Source organism: Parasteatoda tepidariorum, chromosome 7 (genome assembly GCF_043381705.1).
Source record: "Parasteatoda tepidariorum isolate YZ-2023 chromosome 7, CAS_Ptep_4.0, whole genome shotgun sequence".
Classification (NCBI taxonomy): domain Eukaryota; kingdom Metazoa; phylum Arthropoda; class Arachnida; order Araneae; family Theridiidae; genus Parasteatoda; species Parasteatoda tepidariorum.
Window position 1 is genome coordinate 80,365,532 of NC_092210.1, and position 18,439 is coordinate 80,383,970.

The following is an 18,439-nucleotide window of genomic DNA, read 5'->3' on the forward strand; positions in this document are numbered from 1 at the left end:
ATAGTTCAGGGTTTAAAATACTGCGAACTGTCATTACCTGGGATTCCATCCCCGGTGGAGTTAAGTAGTGGTTTTATAAAATCCCATTCCAAGTTTGGAATTGAAGGACCCTATAAATTATGCAAAGATTTGCAAAATAGCATAATTTAAAATCATTCACATAGTCACCGAAAGTCTACATTACTATTTTTTACAAAACGTTATTAGTTTATCATAAAAAATTGCCTTCAGTTTTTTTTTCCCATGAGGCATCACCCTTTTTAGTTTTAAGTATCTTTTAGCAATTGATCCCTGTCTCCTAACCTAGACTTCTGGAATTCATAGGGGGTCTGAAAGACGACAAAAAACAAAATATTAAATGCTCCCGGTACTTTAAAAGCCGTGAAAAAACTGTATTGAGTCTCTACCAAATTACGAAACAAAGATAAAGTTTGACAGAGAGTTCAGTTTTAGGTTTAACTTCTAAATGATATTGAATATGAATAGATAACGAAGTTAAAATCTTTACTGTGATGAGTATAAAACTGTGGCTAAAACCAAAATAAAAATGAAAAGTACACCTTTTTTTTTTCCAAATTAATTTTTTCCCCTTAAGTTATGCTCTTTGCAATTCGCAACATGCCCGAATAAATTTTTGAAAAATTTCGCATGTCTTCAGAAATATTTCAGCATAATTTGCATTCCCTTGTTCTAATGATTTGGCTAGCATTATATCATATCAGAAAGAAAGGGAAAAAAAAACTTGTAAAATATTTATAACACCTATAAAGATCATTATCCACGCATTATAAAAAGTCAAATTTTTTTCAAAACATAGGCGACCTCGTAATGTAATTTTCCCCATAAAAGAGACACCAGCGTAATAATAAATACATTTGTTCTTTTGTTTCGGAAGATCTCCCCTGTCGTGATACCTTCGCCCTTCAAAATGCATTCGAAAAATACACGCAACATGTCTCTCACCTAATTGGTTCGGAACTAACTGCATCATTCCCTGTCAGGTTCAGGGACGGCACCTGACCAGTCGTCCCTGACTGAAGTGTGTTTTAAGAGTTCTAGGAAGAGATTAAGCAAATTGACCTAATGTTCCATACCCTTCGTTTTTTTTTATTTATTTATTTATTTTTTAATGACTCATAATGGATCTTCCTTAGCACTTCATCAATGAAAACGTCTGCACTTTATAAAACACAAAAGAAAGGAAGGAAGGAAAGGAGAGAAAAAAATACAAGTTTTCTGAAAGATATATTATTTTTCAAGATTTCAGGATATTTGATAACAGAAAACAACCTCTATAGGTCTGTTAAGTTTTCTCATGAAAAAAAAGGTATAAAAAAAAACAACGAGAAATCAGAATCGAGGGTTAAAAAAAATTCTTGATTAAAAATGAAATTTGCAGATTTTAAAGTGAAATGGTTTTTGAATTATTCCTATATTGAAAACAAAGCGTGATCAAGACTACAAGAATATGGTGAAATTTGTTGTATTTCTACTTCTATGAGAACACCAAAAAGCTCGGGAATTTTTTATTGAAGTGATTTGGTAATGGGTTTTGTAAAAATAACAATAAAATATGATTTCATAGCATGTGAAAAAAATCGGTAATTTTATCATGATACCTCAGAGCATGGCATAAAGACCACTTATTCGGTTAAATTTACTTTTTAGTTGCGTATTTTAGTTGTGTATATTTTTGAAAACCAGACATTTCGATTAACCGTTACTATTCATGAACGGAAAAATTATAGATAAATGGGTTAAATACGGTATACTTCGGGTTTTATTAAACAAAATTCTGGGAGTGTTTTTTTTAATCAGACATTATCATACATTACGATAATATTGCCAGAATTTTTTCTCCGTGTAAATAAATACTTTACCATGCATTAAAAAAAAAAGAAACAGACATAGTAACTAAAAGAAAAGCCTACACATTAAGAATAGAAGAAAACGGCAAGCACGTTAAATAAAGCGCTTAAAGAAGATCTTTTCTCAGATTTTGAAGACTTTTGATTGTATTAAACAGCCTTGTATTTTCTCATAAAAAAGAGTAACTAAGAACCATCAACAAGTACATCTTAAAAAGCTTAACATTAAAAAAATTTATATTAATTCAGTGGTGGTGAATTTGTACTATTTTCAAGACAATTTAATAATTTCTAGGTAATTCCCAGATAAATATTTTTTATCGTACAATAAAATGCGAAAGAGATAACTTAAAGTCCAGGAGAGAGAAATTATGTCACTTCATAAGTTTCTAAACTGACGTCTCATTAAAATTTTGCTCTGCTTTTTTCTTAGCTTTTCACAAGTTCCAAGAAAAATTTCTTCACCTTTCTATTTTTTTGCTTATTTATATTTTGATAAACATTTTTGTTAAAAATCAATAATAATTTTATTAGCAATAATGGAAAATATCTAATGCGTAACACACAGTAATGACCAACCTTAATTTGTAATTTTAGGAGTCTCGTCAAAAGAGAAGTTAGCTAAAAATATAAATTACCCCAGTGGTTGCGAACTAATATTTTGAATAAAAATAAAAACGCTATAGGAAGCAACCAATTCATGAAAAGGACGAACAGAACAAAACCTGTTTGATTGCCGCAGACAGGTGACAACTCCAAGTTCCTTTCATTCAATCAAATAATTTTAAAGTTTCCTTGTATTTCAATACTTTTCTTGCAACTCCGAAAGTTATACTTTTCTTAGAATACCCATTTTCTGGTTACTCCGAATTCCGAGAAAGTTTACAATGAAAAATCCGGAAATAAACTCAATAAATCGATCTTAGTGTAATAGAGTGAATTCCTTTATAGATAACATATCAGAAGAACTCTCATAAAAAAGTATCGAAAATACATTTTGTCCTATATCAAATTTTCAGAAAGTCTTGTTTACATCAAAGTCTGTCCTTTTTTTTTAATATCTTAACACGTGTTTCTAGAAAAAGAAGAAATGACCCATATTTGTGTGCTCTATTTAGTATATATAAGATAAGATTCACCATATCTTAAGAATCTCTATGTTTATGTTATGAGTTCGATAGAAGTTACTTATTTGAGGTAGAATTTTTATCTTTGAGGTTTAGTGTTGATTTGAATCTTTAATAAAGTTAGTTCTGAATACGGTTTTTATTACGGCGAATCTTTAAATTATTATAGTTCAATTTATTGTTATTTAAAATAAAATTTAAAACATTTTGCATAAACACGCTTTAAACACATGACTACATTGCAAGTCTTGAATTAAATTTTTATGTACTTCTCTCAAAAAATTATGCGACATTAATATTTTATTTCAAATTACGTTTTTTTTTAAATTATGTTTAATCCATTAGTATTGAAAATAATTCATTAAGAAATTTATTTAAAATGATTGGGGTAAATTTTCACTTATTTTCAAAGAAAATGTAATTTTTATATGTTAGGAAATTAATTTAAAATAGAGATTGTACCTGGTCAGATTTTCATTACCCGGTTAATCCCCGGAACCGGCACAAAAAATGCGTTCCAAGTATCCAATGCCGGATAACACTCATTTATGAACGACAAAACCAAATTCAGAATTATAGTAACCTTAAAATTATATGAACTTTGGAAATTCATGAATTTCATCAGGTTTCTTGATAATTAAAGCTGAAATAAGCACTTTTCAGAATTTTAATGCAGGGAAACCTTGTTAAAATGGAAGAAATATGTAAGCTATAGAAAAGTTTATAAAGTCAAGAAAATTCAGAAATTCAATTAAGAAATCTATTTCAATGATAGTTGAATAAATACTAAGAAGGGATTCTATTAAAGATTGCGAAGTATTCTGAAAATATAATTTTTCTTGGGGCTTCGTAATTAGCTTCATGTTGAATGTCGTATTTATGGTATACCTGCAATCCGGTTTACACACACATTCTACATTTTATGCATAAATTCATGGTAATGGTTATTGTAACATAATAAGCATTTATTAGAAATCTGCATTGATTTCCATACAAATATTACAAATTATTCTTTAGAAAAAAAATTTAATGCATTAACACAGATTTAGTTCCATAGATCTAATTTTCCATTCTCAATTTTCTCGCATCCAAATTGAAATAATTATTGAATTGAACAAAAAAAAATACGATGAATACGAATTATAATACAATAAAGGAACACTACTTTTTAACTTAAAGCCTCTAATTATGAATAACAATAAAAATCATAAAAGTTATAATAACAGAAAATAATATTAACACTAGATTGCCTAAAGAAGTCATTTTGACTGCTTTTAATTTCAATTCAAAAAACAATGATGTATATAATGACACAACTTCTTAGAATTTTGTAAATTTTTGTACAATATATGATTTTTTTATTGTTAATATTTACAAAGAACTTGTTATATAACTGTAAATATAACAAAAGTTAAAAATTAATTTTAAGCAAATTTATTTACGAATTCACAATGCAGTCAATTTGACTGCTTTTGGGCAATATAGGTATATACTAAGTTTCAGTCCTTCTAGTGTTAAGAAAAAATCTTAAATAAATACTACTGGTAAATGCTTTTAAGTAACAAATAATTTGTCGATAAGTACTATTATGACTTAAATTTTATGATGTTAGCCAAAGAAATCTAGATTTTTTTTTTATTTGATCATATCATATAACTTTTCTCTAAAATAGGAAAACACGAAACGTTAGGACGTCGATTATTTTTATTTTTTTGTTATTTTCACAGAGAAAATTAAAAATAAACTACCTAAAACATATTCATGTGAGAATTCATTTAGATTTAAACTAATAGAATGAACACAGAAGATAACAGATAATACAAAATTTACATAGTTAAAGCAATGAAACTAAAATCAAACCAAGTATTTTTTTTAAAGAAAAAAATATATCTTTAAAGAAATCAAAGAAAAGACGAAATTATTATAAGAACAAAGTTACTTCTTAGAAATTGATTATGATAAAATGTAAAAGGTGATGGAGCTGTGTAGTCTTAGTCTATTTATAGCGACGTTGGTACAAAAGCAATCAATCTACAATTTTGCGGTTGAATAAATTCTTATTCAAGTAGAATTATACTTCAAAAATTTTATCAAATTTTAAATTAAATGCCAAGTTGAATCATGTCTTTTGTGTCTAAAAACAGTTCGACTTAAGTTCAAATAAGATTCAAGTCTATCGAATATCTCATTTCGCTATATATTTCTACATAAGCTAACAGAATTCGAAAGATTTGATTGAAAAAAAACATTACAACACTTTATTGAATAGTTTGGAAAGTAATTTCGCTTTTTTATTGAAAGACAATTTTCTTGTAGTAAGTAAATTGAATTATGAATTGACCTTTTGCCACTTTTCTGACAGATTCCACACTCATAATTTTTTTTAGTTTACTGGTAAAAAATTTTATCCCGGTGATTTTTGACCTCCGCATTTAAAGTAAAGGTTTTAATACCTTAACAAATTTGTAGACAACCCATTCTAAGAGATTCAAAAATGGATCGAAATAAATTTCACACGTCAACGAGACGGAAAAAATTTCTTTCCGTCAGAACTTTGCCTAAGCCTGAACTATCGAATTCGATAAATTTAATTTCTCAGCGATCACAGTTGTTGTTCACCGGTTTGTATCAATTAATGTCTTTATGTGCCACCTGGTTGGTAGGTCCCTTGAAGTCGTGAGTTCAATCCCCACCGACTGAAGATTCCTTCCCCGTTTAGTTAGTAAATGATGACTGATGCAGGTTAAATCTGTCGGGTCACAAAGTCCTCCGTGTTCCCTTAACAGTCAGAGAGTACTGAATTGGAGATGGATCGTTCTCTGGTTCAGGTCAAAATTAAAATATGTGTATGAATAAATGAATGAATCAATGGATCCGCCCCTGAACGGGCTGTGACGCGTGTGTGCTAATGTCACATTCTTGGCCACAGATGGCGCCACTAACGCACCTTTGCCATAAATTCGCTTTTTTGCACCACACCGTGCTGGAAATGATAAGTGGCGTTAGAAACAACATTGTTTCTTCACCAACTTCAACGGGCTTTCCAGAACTTGGTGAACTTTAACATCAAAACTGCCAGATCGAAAATTTTCAAGCCAGTTTTGGCGTACTGTCACTACAATTTTTCGATACACATCGGATAATTTTTTTTCTCTTGCTTGAACAGCATTTTTACGTTTCCGGTAGTAAATTATGCCGAAAACGCAGCTTTTCAGTTTCCATATTTGAAAAGGCGCCAACCAAAATATTTTCAAACTTTCAAAACTCAATCAAATTTTTTCCCAAGCAAGCTGCAAAAATAAATGTTTATGTGGTGTGAAGTTGCCTATGAAAAAAAGTATAGTAATTACTTACTGAACAATTGTATGTGCGGATCAAAATTGTTATTCTCTCGTTCGACCCACTAATTCGCTGATTGTTTCTTTAGGCATCGAAAATGTGACATTATGTAATTGTGATAATATTTTAAACCCTTTATTATAGTTTTTAAAGTTCTATCAACTAATAACTTGATTTTTCAGATAATGAAACGTTGCTGCTTCTTCAGTACTTTTCACTTTAACGAAGTAATAGTAGGTATAATACAAATTATCTAAACAATTTACAGATTACTTAGGTTATTTGAGAGCATTTTTTGGCACTCTGGTTAAACTTCACGATAGCTAGATATAATCTGTAGAATAACTGATATCTTTATAACAGCCTACCCAATTTTAAGATGTTCAACTCCATTACATGTAACTTTGAACTCAATCCACAAGACAAGGGATCTCCTAGATCAAGTGTTGGGAGAAATGTGCCTTCGCAACGGACTCTTTGAAGGAACTAACTCACATTTGCGTTACATAGAGAACGAAACTACGAAAACCTCCCACTGTAAGCCTGGTGACAAGGGAACTCTAACTCATGATCCGTCTAGCATTGAGGATATTTTACTTGTGTTGATGCGAGCTGTGATTGGTGCGAGCGGGATGCAGAGTACGTTATGACAAGCCATCGCTGGGATTCGAACCCAGGCACCTCAATGGAAGGCGGATGCTCTATCCCCTAAGCCACCACGGCTCCGATTTCTACATTTCAGCGTAACATATATATTAGATTTGTATATGTATTTTTTTTTTACTTCTATTTATGTTAATTCTAGTTATAAGGCAGAGCTCAGCCCTATTTAAGTTAAAATTAGATTTAAATATTTTCTGGTTCGGCTTTCAATTTTTTAATTTTACATATTACTTTTTTTCAGTTGATTCATTTATCTTTCATATGGTCATTTGAATATGTTTTAAAACTAGAAATTTAAATTCAGAGACTTCGCAATTTCAGATTTTTGCAAGAGCGTGAAAAAGTCTAGAGCGCAGAAATTTTTTTTTAATGTGGCCATTGCTTTTTTTATTTATATTGTTGTGCAATTCAAAAAGTAAATTAAAACAGTTCATAAATATTCGATGAAACATTCAAAGACAATTTTAAGAATTCATAAAATCGCAGTTCCAAATGCTTGGTAAAAGTGAAAATGCAATATTTAATACTAAAATTGCTTGGCTTACTCAATGTGAAATTCCCATGATTTATTTCGCAACCAGCATTTCTTTCAATTAGATTTTAAAAAAAATATCAAAATTTTCAAAATAAAAAAGTCCTATTTTCTATTTCTATTATGTATGTATTTTTTTCCTAAAAAAATAGATTCTAGGATTATTTATAGATTTCACAAAAAAAGCTAAGGCAAAATAACTACAATTTTCAAACAGTTATTTTTTAAAGTTATTAAGGAATTGTCGGATCATTTAAAAAACCCGCTTATACGGAATAAATTTAATGGAACCAAATAATTTTATACGAAACTAATGTTAAATTTCCTCATTTAAACGGTTATTTGTCGTTTTCAGTCCTCACCAAATTGCATAAAGTAGAGGTATCAAAATGGGGGGGGGGGATATTTTTAATAAATTTTTCATTGACTAATTGAATTTCCGCTCTTTAGTTAAAAAAATACAAAAAGTGGTCACTTCAATAGAGACTTCCTGTTTATTTACTGCTCTAAACAAGTGTTAATGATATAATAGTTTAAGAGTTCAGCAAATCTTGCTGACAGTTATGCATTGGATTTATCCCTCTCTTACTCACTTTATTCCCAAATCATTCAGAATGTTGAAAGATACAGAGCAATTTGTTTTGCTGTCAAGAAATTAGATCTCTACCATATGTGCTCTGTCAAGAAAAAGTTTTAAAAACTTGCTTACGCATTAGTGCACAGTGTGCGTTCCGATTTCTCTAAAGCAGTGTTTCCCAAACTTATTATTTTTGTGTACCCTTTTTAGATTTTTCGTAACGCTGCATACCACTAATAAAAAGATGAATGCATTTTTTTTTAAATATTTTTTTCTTTTTGGGTAATTTAGTTAATAAGTTACTGAAGTTATAAGTTACTAAGTTAGTTAGTTTACTAAATTTAGTTAATAAGTTTATTTGCATCAGTGAGAAGGATGATATTGTTTTTGCTGTGTTAACAGCTGCTGTGATAAAAAAAATTGCACAAAAGTTAATAATCACAACTGGCAGTTAATACCACTAATTATTAACAGTTAACTATGCAAAAATAGCCAATAGAAAAATACGTAATCGTAGATTTTCATAGCTAGCTCTGTTTTTAAATAAAAGTTTTTGAAATTTTTGTTGTTGCAAGACATTTCACAAAAGAACGCGTAAACCGGCTAAACTATTCCTGTACCCCTGGAGGTACGCGTACCACACTTTGGGAAACACAACTCTGATGCAAATAATAATTGCTTACACCACGTCCCAAGCTCTCATCTTAAAAACTGTCAGCAGATGGCACTGCTGACGCAATAAAAAAATTATAATTTTTTCTCCCCTTAAAATTTTTGAATACGTCAGTGGAAATAGAGATTAGGATGTGGCTTGTCGCAATAAACTGTTATCAACCCTCGTCACCTTTTTAATTAACGAAATTCGTGGATCGTTTTTTATGTATTAATCATCGTTTATTCTTTTTAGATTAGAAATAATAAATGTTTATTTAGAGTTAATAAGATGTATAAGTAATACTACAGAGCCTCGTCACAATAACATCCAGCTACAGAAAGAAAACACGGCGATCTACAGAAAAAGTCAAGTTGTAACTTACCTTTATCTTTGACAACAAGAAACATCGGATTGAATATTTTTTGGGGCCCGAACAGGGACCGCCATTAAGAGTTTTCTTGTTTATTTTCGAATAGAAATTTAGTTATATTGAATAGTGACTTAAGTGTTTAAGTAGTTCAGTTAAGATTATTTGAAATTACGATAAAGAAATCCGAACAAAAGCGTACTACGACAAGGTCATTAACAACTAAATTATTAATCAAAATCGAAAATGCATATCAAGAGGATAAGGTGACAATTGATAAATTGTATGTGTTAAATATCTGAAATAATGTTAAAACAAGAACATTTGATAGAAATTGATCTCGAAATTGAGAAGGGTATCACGGATGGTGAAGAAATCCATTCAGAAATTAAAAAGTGTGATGAATATTTGACAAAGATTGTACGAGAAGTAAAAGCAGATTAAAAGGAAAAATAGAAAAATATTTCGACTTCGGTAGTATCTCTTGAATTAAATTCGAATGTTTCCGAACCGAAGATAAATACTAATATAAGAATAAATGAACCTCCTTTTTGTGAAACTGCTTCTTTTAACTAAAATTTTCTGGGTATCACTCAGACTGGAGAAGATTTTACGATCAGTTTGACTCTGCTATAGATAAAACTACTAATCTATCAAATACTGAGAAGTTTACTTGAAAACATATTTACTGGGATCTGCCTCAGATGCGATTAAGGTTTAACAAGTAATAATTATGTACCAGCAATTGAAATATTAGAAGAACGCTTCGGCAAGAAAACGTCGATAATTAACTCGCATTTGAATACATGATCGAGATTAACCCCAGTAGAAAAGTAAACAGATATTTTTTTCATCAAAAAAGTTTTTGATTCTTGTCAAACCGAAACAAGACATTTGGAATCTTTGGGAATTAATGAAGAAAATTTTGGGGCTTTTTACTCTGTCCTGTACTTATTAAATTATTTCCCTCTGATAAAGTTTTAGATATATCTAAAGAAACAATAGCAACAATGATGAATAGAAATTATTAGAGATTCTAGAAATTTTAAAAACGATCAGTCGAGAAGGCCTTGAGTTCATTGATGACACGAGTTACGGAATGTTTCCCGTACAAAGCGTGGCAGTGCAGCCGGGAATTCAAATAAACAAAATAAAAACGCATCTTAACGGCGTCATTGAATGAATCGATTAAGAACAAATGCATCTCTTGCGGTAACAATAGACATACAGTACCGCTCAAAAGTATCAGTACACCTAGAAACTTATAAAAAAAATGGCAAAATTCAAAGTGTCATAACTTCTTTAAAAATGATCAGAAATGCTTCTGCTTTAGCTCATTTTGAAGCTTAAAATCTCTACTTTTATGTACTCTAATTGTTTGTAATTAATATATTTTGCAACTATGTACAATTACACTCTAAACAATCATAGAAAATTGTATTAATTTTTTGTGAAGTTTGACGCGATGTACGGGCACAAAGGGGTTAGATATTATTAATTTTTATTATATCATTGAAAATTTGGACTTTTAGCTTTCATTTAAAAAAAAAATTCCAAAAAAGCATGTTTTTTGACGAAGTTATTGTCAAATAAAAAAAAAGGTTTTTTNTTTATGTGTCCGGAAAAGAAAGCAGATAAAGTGGAAAGTATAGTTTTATCGAATGAAACTTGTAATCAAAAAATATTAATGCAAACTTTAACTATTTGCAGGGTAAACGGCCATAAAGAAATCGTTATAAGGGGATTGATAGGCACACGATCCTAGAAGTCGCCTTTTTTAATATAAACAATAAATAAGATAGGTTATTAACCAATAGGACAAAAAAAACTTACATTATAGCCTCTCCGACGGATTACAAAGAACAAGTCAGCATTATAAATATAAAATTTTTTAAGCAATTTAAATATGGATTATTTATGTGACTTTGAAGTTTACGATCAGGAAAAAATATGTACAGATGTTCCTAAAATAGGAGATGGCTCGTAGATAAAAGAAATGAATAAGATAGGAATTAAATTTTGCTACTACAAAAATATGGAAGGGTTGAACTCAGAAACTAAAGAAATTGTTCTACTTATCATCGGAACCGATCTTTGCTGAAAATTTTTCACCGATATTATGAAATCGGTTTCTGAAAGTTTCGTTGCATTTGAAAAGCGATTAGGTTGGGCACTTATGGGTAAAACTCGTGATTCAGAAAGCAGTAAATGTACCAATACAGTTTTGTCCCTTGGCTGAGGCGAAAATTTCGGATCCGTGGAGATTCGATACGTTAGGAATATTAGACCCAGGTGAAAAAGAATCAAGAGTAAAACTTTTGAAAGAGCTACGGAATATCATTTTAATCACAACATAAAGGTGCTTGAAGATGGAAGATCTGAAATGAACCTTCCGTGGATCCCTTATCACCCTACTTTTCCCAATTATAGAAGTACTGCCTGAAGAAGATTGAAGAGCTGTGCAAAATTCTTAAAGAAATCAGAAATATTAGAAGATTATTAAGCAGTATTTAAACAATGGTTTCACGAGGGAATTATTGAAGAAGTTGAACCAGGCGAAACAGCCACCTATGAAAAATTTTTGCCACACCGAACTGTAATAAAACAAATTCTACGACCAAGATCAGACCCATTTGTTATGGTTCGAGTAAAATTAAAAGCTTTCCTTCTATCAATGCTTGTCTTAAAAAAGAACCTAATTTAGTGGAGCTCATTCCTTCAGTGATTAACAGATATAGATTAAATACAGATAGATAGATTGCAGATAGTCGGAAAGCTTTCTCACCAATTTAACTGACTAAAGCTGACAAACTATTCTAAAGCATTCGATGGTGTGAAAATGAAGACACTTCGAAGATCAAAACTTACCAATGCAGAAGAGTGGTGTTTGGCTTGACTTGTAGTCCGTATATGTTGAGAGCCACTCTGTGGTACCATTATAAAAAGCAACAAAATCCATGCTGGAAATTACAGAAAATTGTATCTAGATAACTGCTCAACCAGTGTTGAAGATCGAGAAAATATGAACAAGTTTATTTCTGAATCTCGGTATATATTAAAGAGAGCTCAATTTGATCTAAGAGGGAGGGATCATATCCCCAATTCGAAGGAAGTAGCAATCCCTTAAGAAAGAAGCACCTGTTTTGGGACTAATTTGGAAATTAAGTATTGATTCATTGATTCTGGACTTGAAGGAAACATCGCAAACGACTGAGACTTTTACCAAAAGAAAAATTCTGTTTGAAGTTGACAAAGTATTTGATCCTATTGGTTACATGTATCACGCTACATTAAGACCAAAGATCATGCTTCTGGAGTGCTCTAAAATACATTTGAGAGATGCAGAACTATAATTTTCTATTAGAAAAATGTTTCAAAAATGGCAAAAAACAACTAAGTCAATTGAAAAATATAACAATTCCCAGATGTCTCTTGGACAATCCTGAATGTTCGATAAATTTAAGTTCACATATTTTTTGTAATGCGAGCAAGGTAGCTTATGCTACATGCATATTATTGAGAACCGAAGACGAAGACTCGACATCATAGCAGCTCATTCAAGCTCTATCTCGAGTAACTTCTTTAAAATCTGTCACAATACCCAGGCTTGAACTTTTATCCAGAACGATTGAAGCTAGACTAGCACATGGAGTAAAGTCAGACTTAAGACTTAAAAATATTCAATTATTTTTCTGGTCGAATTCATAAAACTTCCCTTTTTGTCAAAAAAGAAATGAAAATTGGGCTCCTTTTGTTTGAAACAGAGTTCAAGAAATTAGATCTCTCAGTTTTCCAGAGGAAAAGAATAACGTTCCCGGATCTCTTAACCCAGATGATCTGCCATCATCTCTAGAGTATCGTAATCAATGTAACTGGTGGAAGGACCCTATTTTGTTGAAAGACCCCTCACAGCTTTGGCCAAAAGATATTATCGATCCAGACTTGGACGATATCAACGCTGAAAGAACTGTAGTGACTTCAACAAATTTATTCAAATTACAAATTCCGTTATATGATACTTCCACATCATACATAACAATTACAAGAGTAACTGCTTGGATTTATTGATTTTATAGAAACTTCAAACATGCTACTGATTAAAGAAACTTCGAGAAACAGCTGACTATTAAAGAAATGAAAAATACTAAATTGTTTATTATGAAGTACGCGCAGACTGTTTGACAGAAGAAACCAAGCCTTTCTAAACTATAACGGATGGTCAAAGTATTATATGAGTCAGAACAAGAATAGCTATGAGGAAGGATCTGAGAACATTTAAGTATCCTATTGTTCTACCATCGGACCATAACGTCACTCACTGTCTTGTACCTGATAAACTCAAAGAACTAAATCATTCCGGAACTCAAAATGTAATGTCAGTTCTGAGAGAACAATATTGGATTCTCAGATGCAGAAAAACAGTTCAGCGAAATGTTAAGAAACATGTGATTTGCAAAAGATTCTACACTTAGCCAACTGAAGTCCTAAGTATCTGAAAATCTTGCACCGGAAGCATTGATTTTCGAGGTGATTAGAGTGGATTCATGTAGACCACTCATTTTGAAGGATGGAAACAGTAGGGGCGTGCTATTCACCTGCTTGGTTTTCCGAGTCATTCCTGTTGAATTAGTTACTTCACTTTCCACAAATAGTTTTCTCTTGGCATTTGGAAGGTTCATATCACTACCAGTAATGGTTTTTTTCTGAGAACGGTACTAATCTGACACAAGCAGTTGCTATCTAAAATCAGTAGACTTCGGAAAAGTAAGTGACTGCTACTTCGAAAAAGATTCACTGTAAATTCAATCCTCCTTCTGCATCCTGGTGTATTTTTTCACGGAAGGACTGGAATAAATCAATTCTACGAAGATTCTTTGGAATAGCAAATCTTCTCGATGAAGAGTCATATTTGTGATGTTGAAAGCATCATAAATTCATGACCACTTATGTACTTTTTCGAAGATCTAGAAGACCTGGTACCACCAACACCAGATATGCTTTTACACGAACTTAAAGATTCAGGAGTACCATATACTGATCTAATTGATGCCATAATGATGACTGGGACTCTGTTGAGCTTCATCATGCATTTCCGAAACTCAAGGTGGGAGAATTTCCCAAGCTTTCATCTTAAAAACTGTCAGCAGATGGTGCTCCAAACGCATTGAATAAATAATGACTTTTTTTCCCCTCAAAATTTTCAAGCTTGTGAGTTGGAATTAAGATTAAGATACGGCTTGCCGCGATAAACTGTTTTTAACCATCATCACCTTTTTAATTAACGAAATTTATATATCATTTTTATGCATGAATCATCTTTTCTACATTGTAGATTAGAAATAATAAATGCTTATATAGAGCTAATAAGATGTATAAGTAATACCACAACTGCAGAAAGAAAACACTGTAGAAAAAGGTAAGCTGAAACTTGCCTTTATCTTTGACAATGAGAAACAAGAATATGTTTGATTGAACGCATTCTGAGTTGGTTACACGATGAGCGTGTAAAGGAATGATGTGAGTTGATTTGGAAAGTTCTGATAGCAATAAATTTCAAAGAATCCCTAACTGAAATAGTTTATCAATTTCTCGAGTTTTGAAGATTTAAAAAGAAATTAAAATTTCTGAAAGCATTTGAAAGGAATACGCAAGTCATGAAAGTTTTATTATAAAAAGATAGAGAAAATAAAATTTTGTTGAATAGACTAATTAGGCGGATATCAAAACAGTCTAGAATTACAGATTTTTTGGAAGGAATAAAATGATTTCTTCATTATACTTTTGTACTATGCATTTGATACCATTAAAAAAATAAATTTTGAATAATATAATTTAAATGTAATTTTTAGCAATATAATTTAGAATTTAAGATTGAATAATTCATTCCCCTTTTAATCGAATAATCCGCTTAATTTAATAGATTGGCTGCAACTAATATTATTTCTTTAAGCGGGGTTGATTGTATATCTTTTTAAACATAAAAAAATCGAATAAAATATCCAAAAGAGTAAAGTTTCAACATCATTGAAAATTCGAAATGGAGAAAAAAAAATTATCTCACACTCTAATTGAGATAAAAACATACTTTTTCATTATTTGAAAAATAATTGGAATCCTAATATTTTTATACCCTCGAAATATCTTAATTTCAATATTTTGCAATTCAGAGGAATCTAATTTTTATATATAAAAAATATCATATGTATGCATTATAAGAAAGCCTTAAAATATGTATTGCACTCAACCAAACGTTATTTTAAAAACTTACTTGAGGCAATTTTATTACGCTACTTTTTTTTATCAACAGCTAAAACATTTTTAAAAAAAATAAAAATACATACTAAAAACTATTTATTTTATTCCTACGTAACGCTGAATTATTTAGAACAATTCATATGAAAGTGCTATAGAACATCGTCTGTACTTTTTTTAAATCCTAACCCTTCTTTATTCGCATTTCTATGCAAAGTTAGTTCAAAATAAGTAGAACTTAGATTGAAAAAATTAATAACATCACGTTTCTTTTAGTTCATTGAACAAAACCTAACCAACTCATTGTCTTAAAGATATGGAAAATAAATCTTAAATATAAAAAAAAAAAATGTGTAATTTCTCAGCATTATTCTGTTTTCTGAGAAAAAAATTCCAAATTATTATTTTGCACTACGCGGTAATATTACGACTGGTATTTTAATGATAAATACTTAATAAGCTAAATATCATTGTTATGAATAATATTTAGGCATTTTTTACCGGTCTCAGAAATAAAGCTAATTTATCAAACTAAACACAGAAAATAATTTAGTATAACTCCGGGAATAATTTTATTTCATATTTTGAATTTAATGAAAGGCGTGCGAAAAAACGTACGAAAATGCAGTGTAACTTTTATTTGAAAGGTTGAAACTTAAAATAATTAATATATTTATTTTTATTAATAATTAAGGTTTTAATTAAATACTATTTATTATAACGTTATCAAAACAACTGAAGCTAAAAGCTAGTGTTGCCAAAAATAAATTGTTTTGAGTCGTTTTCAGTTGGCCTTAAATGATAAATTATAATTTTAAAAAGTTATGATAATGAATTTTTATTAACTAAAACGATCAGTACTGTACTCATTCTGATTTTGGATGAGCAAGAGTTTTTTAAATAGTTTAGAGATGTTTTATTTTTAAAAAAAACATTAAATAGCAAATGTCAAACATTAAAATGAAACTTCAATAAAAAAAAGCATTAAAAAGAAATTTCTTTAAATCATAAAAGCTATTCAATGATTTAAAGAAATTTCATATTCTCTACTCAATTCTGAAGGCTACACATAACTTTTAAATATAATTTAGAATGAGAATCAATGAAAATAATTTTTTTTTTATTGAATTCGATATCTTTTGCATAATTAACGTCTTATAAAAAAAAAGTTTCACTTTGTTTAGGACTGTTTAATTTGAAGTGGGAAAAAATTCTGCTTTTTCCGAGGGTTACATAAAATTTTTAAATCTCATTAAGATTTAAAATCAATTACTAAAATCATTTCACATTAAATTCGTTTGTATTTATATGAGTTTTATATGATCAATGATTTTTTAAATATTTTTTTCCTCAATTTTTTTTTCCTATTCAACTTGCTTTTATTTTGATATGTTAGTTCTTATCATTGAGTTTTAAAATAATTTAAGGGTTTTAAATTTTAATAAAAACTGATTTTCTGATATTTAGCTCACTTAAAAAATTTCGAATTTTCAACTTACTCTAAAGATTACACAAACTTTTTTTTTATTTCATTAAGAACAACATAAATAGCTAAAAAGTTCGGTAAATTGATTGCACCACAAATAGTTACCATTAAGAAAACTACTTATGAAATTACAACTTACTGCCATATAAGAAGCCCCATGATATGGTGATGACAACTACTGTCAATAATTTCATCTTTGCATTTGGCGTGCATTAACGGCTAACTGTCCATTTTATCTTCATATTCATAGCATCATCCGCCTTTCCGTTTGTTACGTCACAGATATTGCTCTCTTTTTTTTTCTCTCTCTCTCTCTCTCTTTTGCGTGTGTTTGATTTTCGTGTGATTATGGCAACTTTTTTTTTCTCAAACAGTTGGGTTTTCACCTTATATTTCGAAGAAATACACTTTCGTGAATATAGGCGGGTTGAATGATGAATAGTTTATCTTTGAAGTTGTCAAACATTTCGAATGAGCCTTATAATGCACGTCATAACATTGCAATTTTACAACAGAATTTGATCTGTTATGAACTTTGCTGTCAGATTTCAAAGTTAAAAATTTGGTGATATTTTTCCCTTCTGCACGAAATACTTTTACAAAAAAATAGATAAAAAAAAAGCTCATGTCACACGCTATAAAAAAAAACTCATATTACAGAAGTTGCAGACTAAAATGAAACTATTATATTTATTAAGTTAATAAATATATATCACCACAATAAAACTAGATAGATCGTGTAAATTTCATAGAAAAAAACTCATATGACTAGAGTTTTCATATCAAATTGAAAAGAAACAATGGCATAGAACAAATCAATAATCATAACACCATAAATTTAGGTTTCAGATCCCATACTCTAAATCAAAAATTTATATTACTGAAGTTTCCAGCTCAGATTAAAATTAAACTATTACATTTATTAAATCAATAAAGTACATATCAGGACAAAACTATGTAGCATATCCCATAATCTTGTTTTTAAAAAAAATCTCGTAACATCAAAGTTCCCATTTTAGATTGAAACGAAAGTATTACATAAATTAAACATATCAGGATTAAACTAGGTTGCAGATTCCTTACGCATTACAAAAATCTCATGCTATTGAAGCACACAGAAAAACTCATATTACTATTATATTTATGGAATCAATAAAATACATATAGCGATAAACATATAATTACTACTTTCAATACTAGAAAATACGAATACTACTTTCAAAAATTTCCGAATGAACTTTCCTATTTTCATTGTCCTTTCCTGCATTTTTAGTTTACATTGAGCGCAATGTAACCAAATTTAACCCTTGTAAATCAATTTTAAAACCAGACAGGGAAATCGAAATTTTTTGGTTAATATTCATAAAATATAATAGGACATACCTTACCTTGCATACCTTACATATATAATAGGCCTTGCAAATGACTTTTATAGTAAGGGACTTTAATACTTAGGTAGAAAATCACGATGACGCTTAATTACTTTTGGTGACTGCTGTTATTATGTTTTATATAGAATAGGAATTACAACAGGTTTTCCCCAGTTTCAGAAAATATTTTCTAGTGGTAGCAA

At 30.0% G+C, this 18,439-nt stretch overlaps 1 protein-coding gene across 1 annotated transcript in view; it reads right to left on the minus strand.

The window, feature by feature from the left end:
- LOC107446012 (kielin/chordin-like protein) overlaps window positions 1–17,335 on the minus strand; it is a gene marked incomplete in the record, with an annotated part of 171,960 nt that extends 154,625 nt beyond the window's left edge. The window contains 1 exon segment of the mRNA XM_071183690.1: window positions 17,006–17,335. Within this exon segment, the coding sequence (XP_071039791.1) occupies window positions 17,006–17,060 (55 nt within the window).
- Window positions 17,336–18,439: the final 1,104 nt, after the last annotated feature.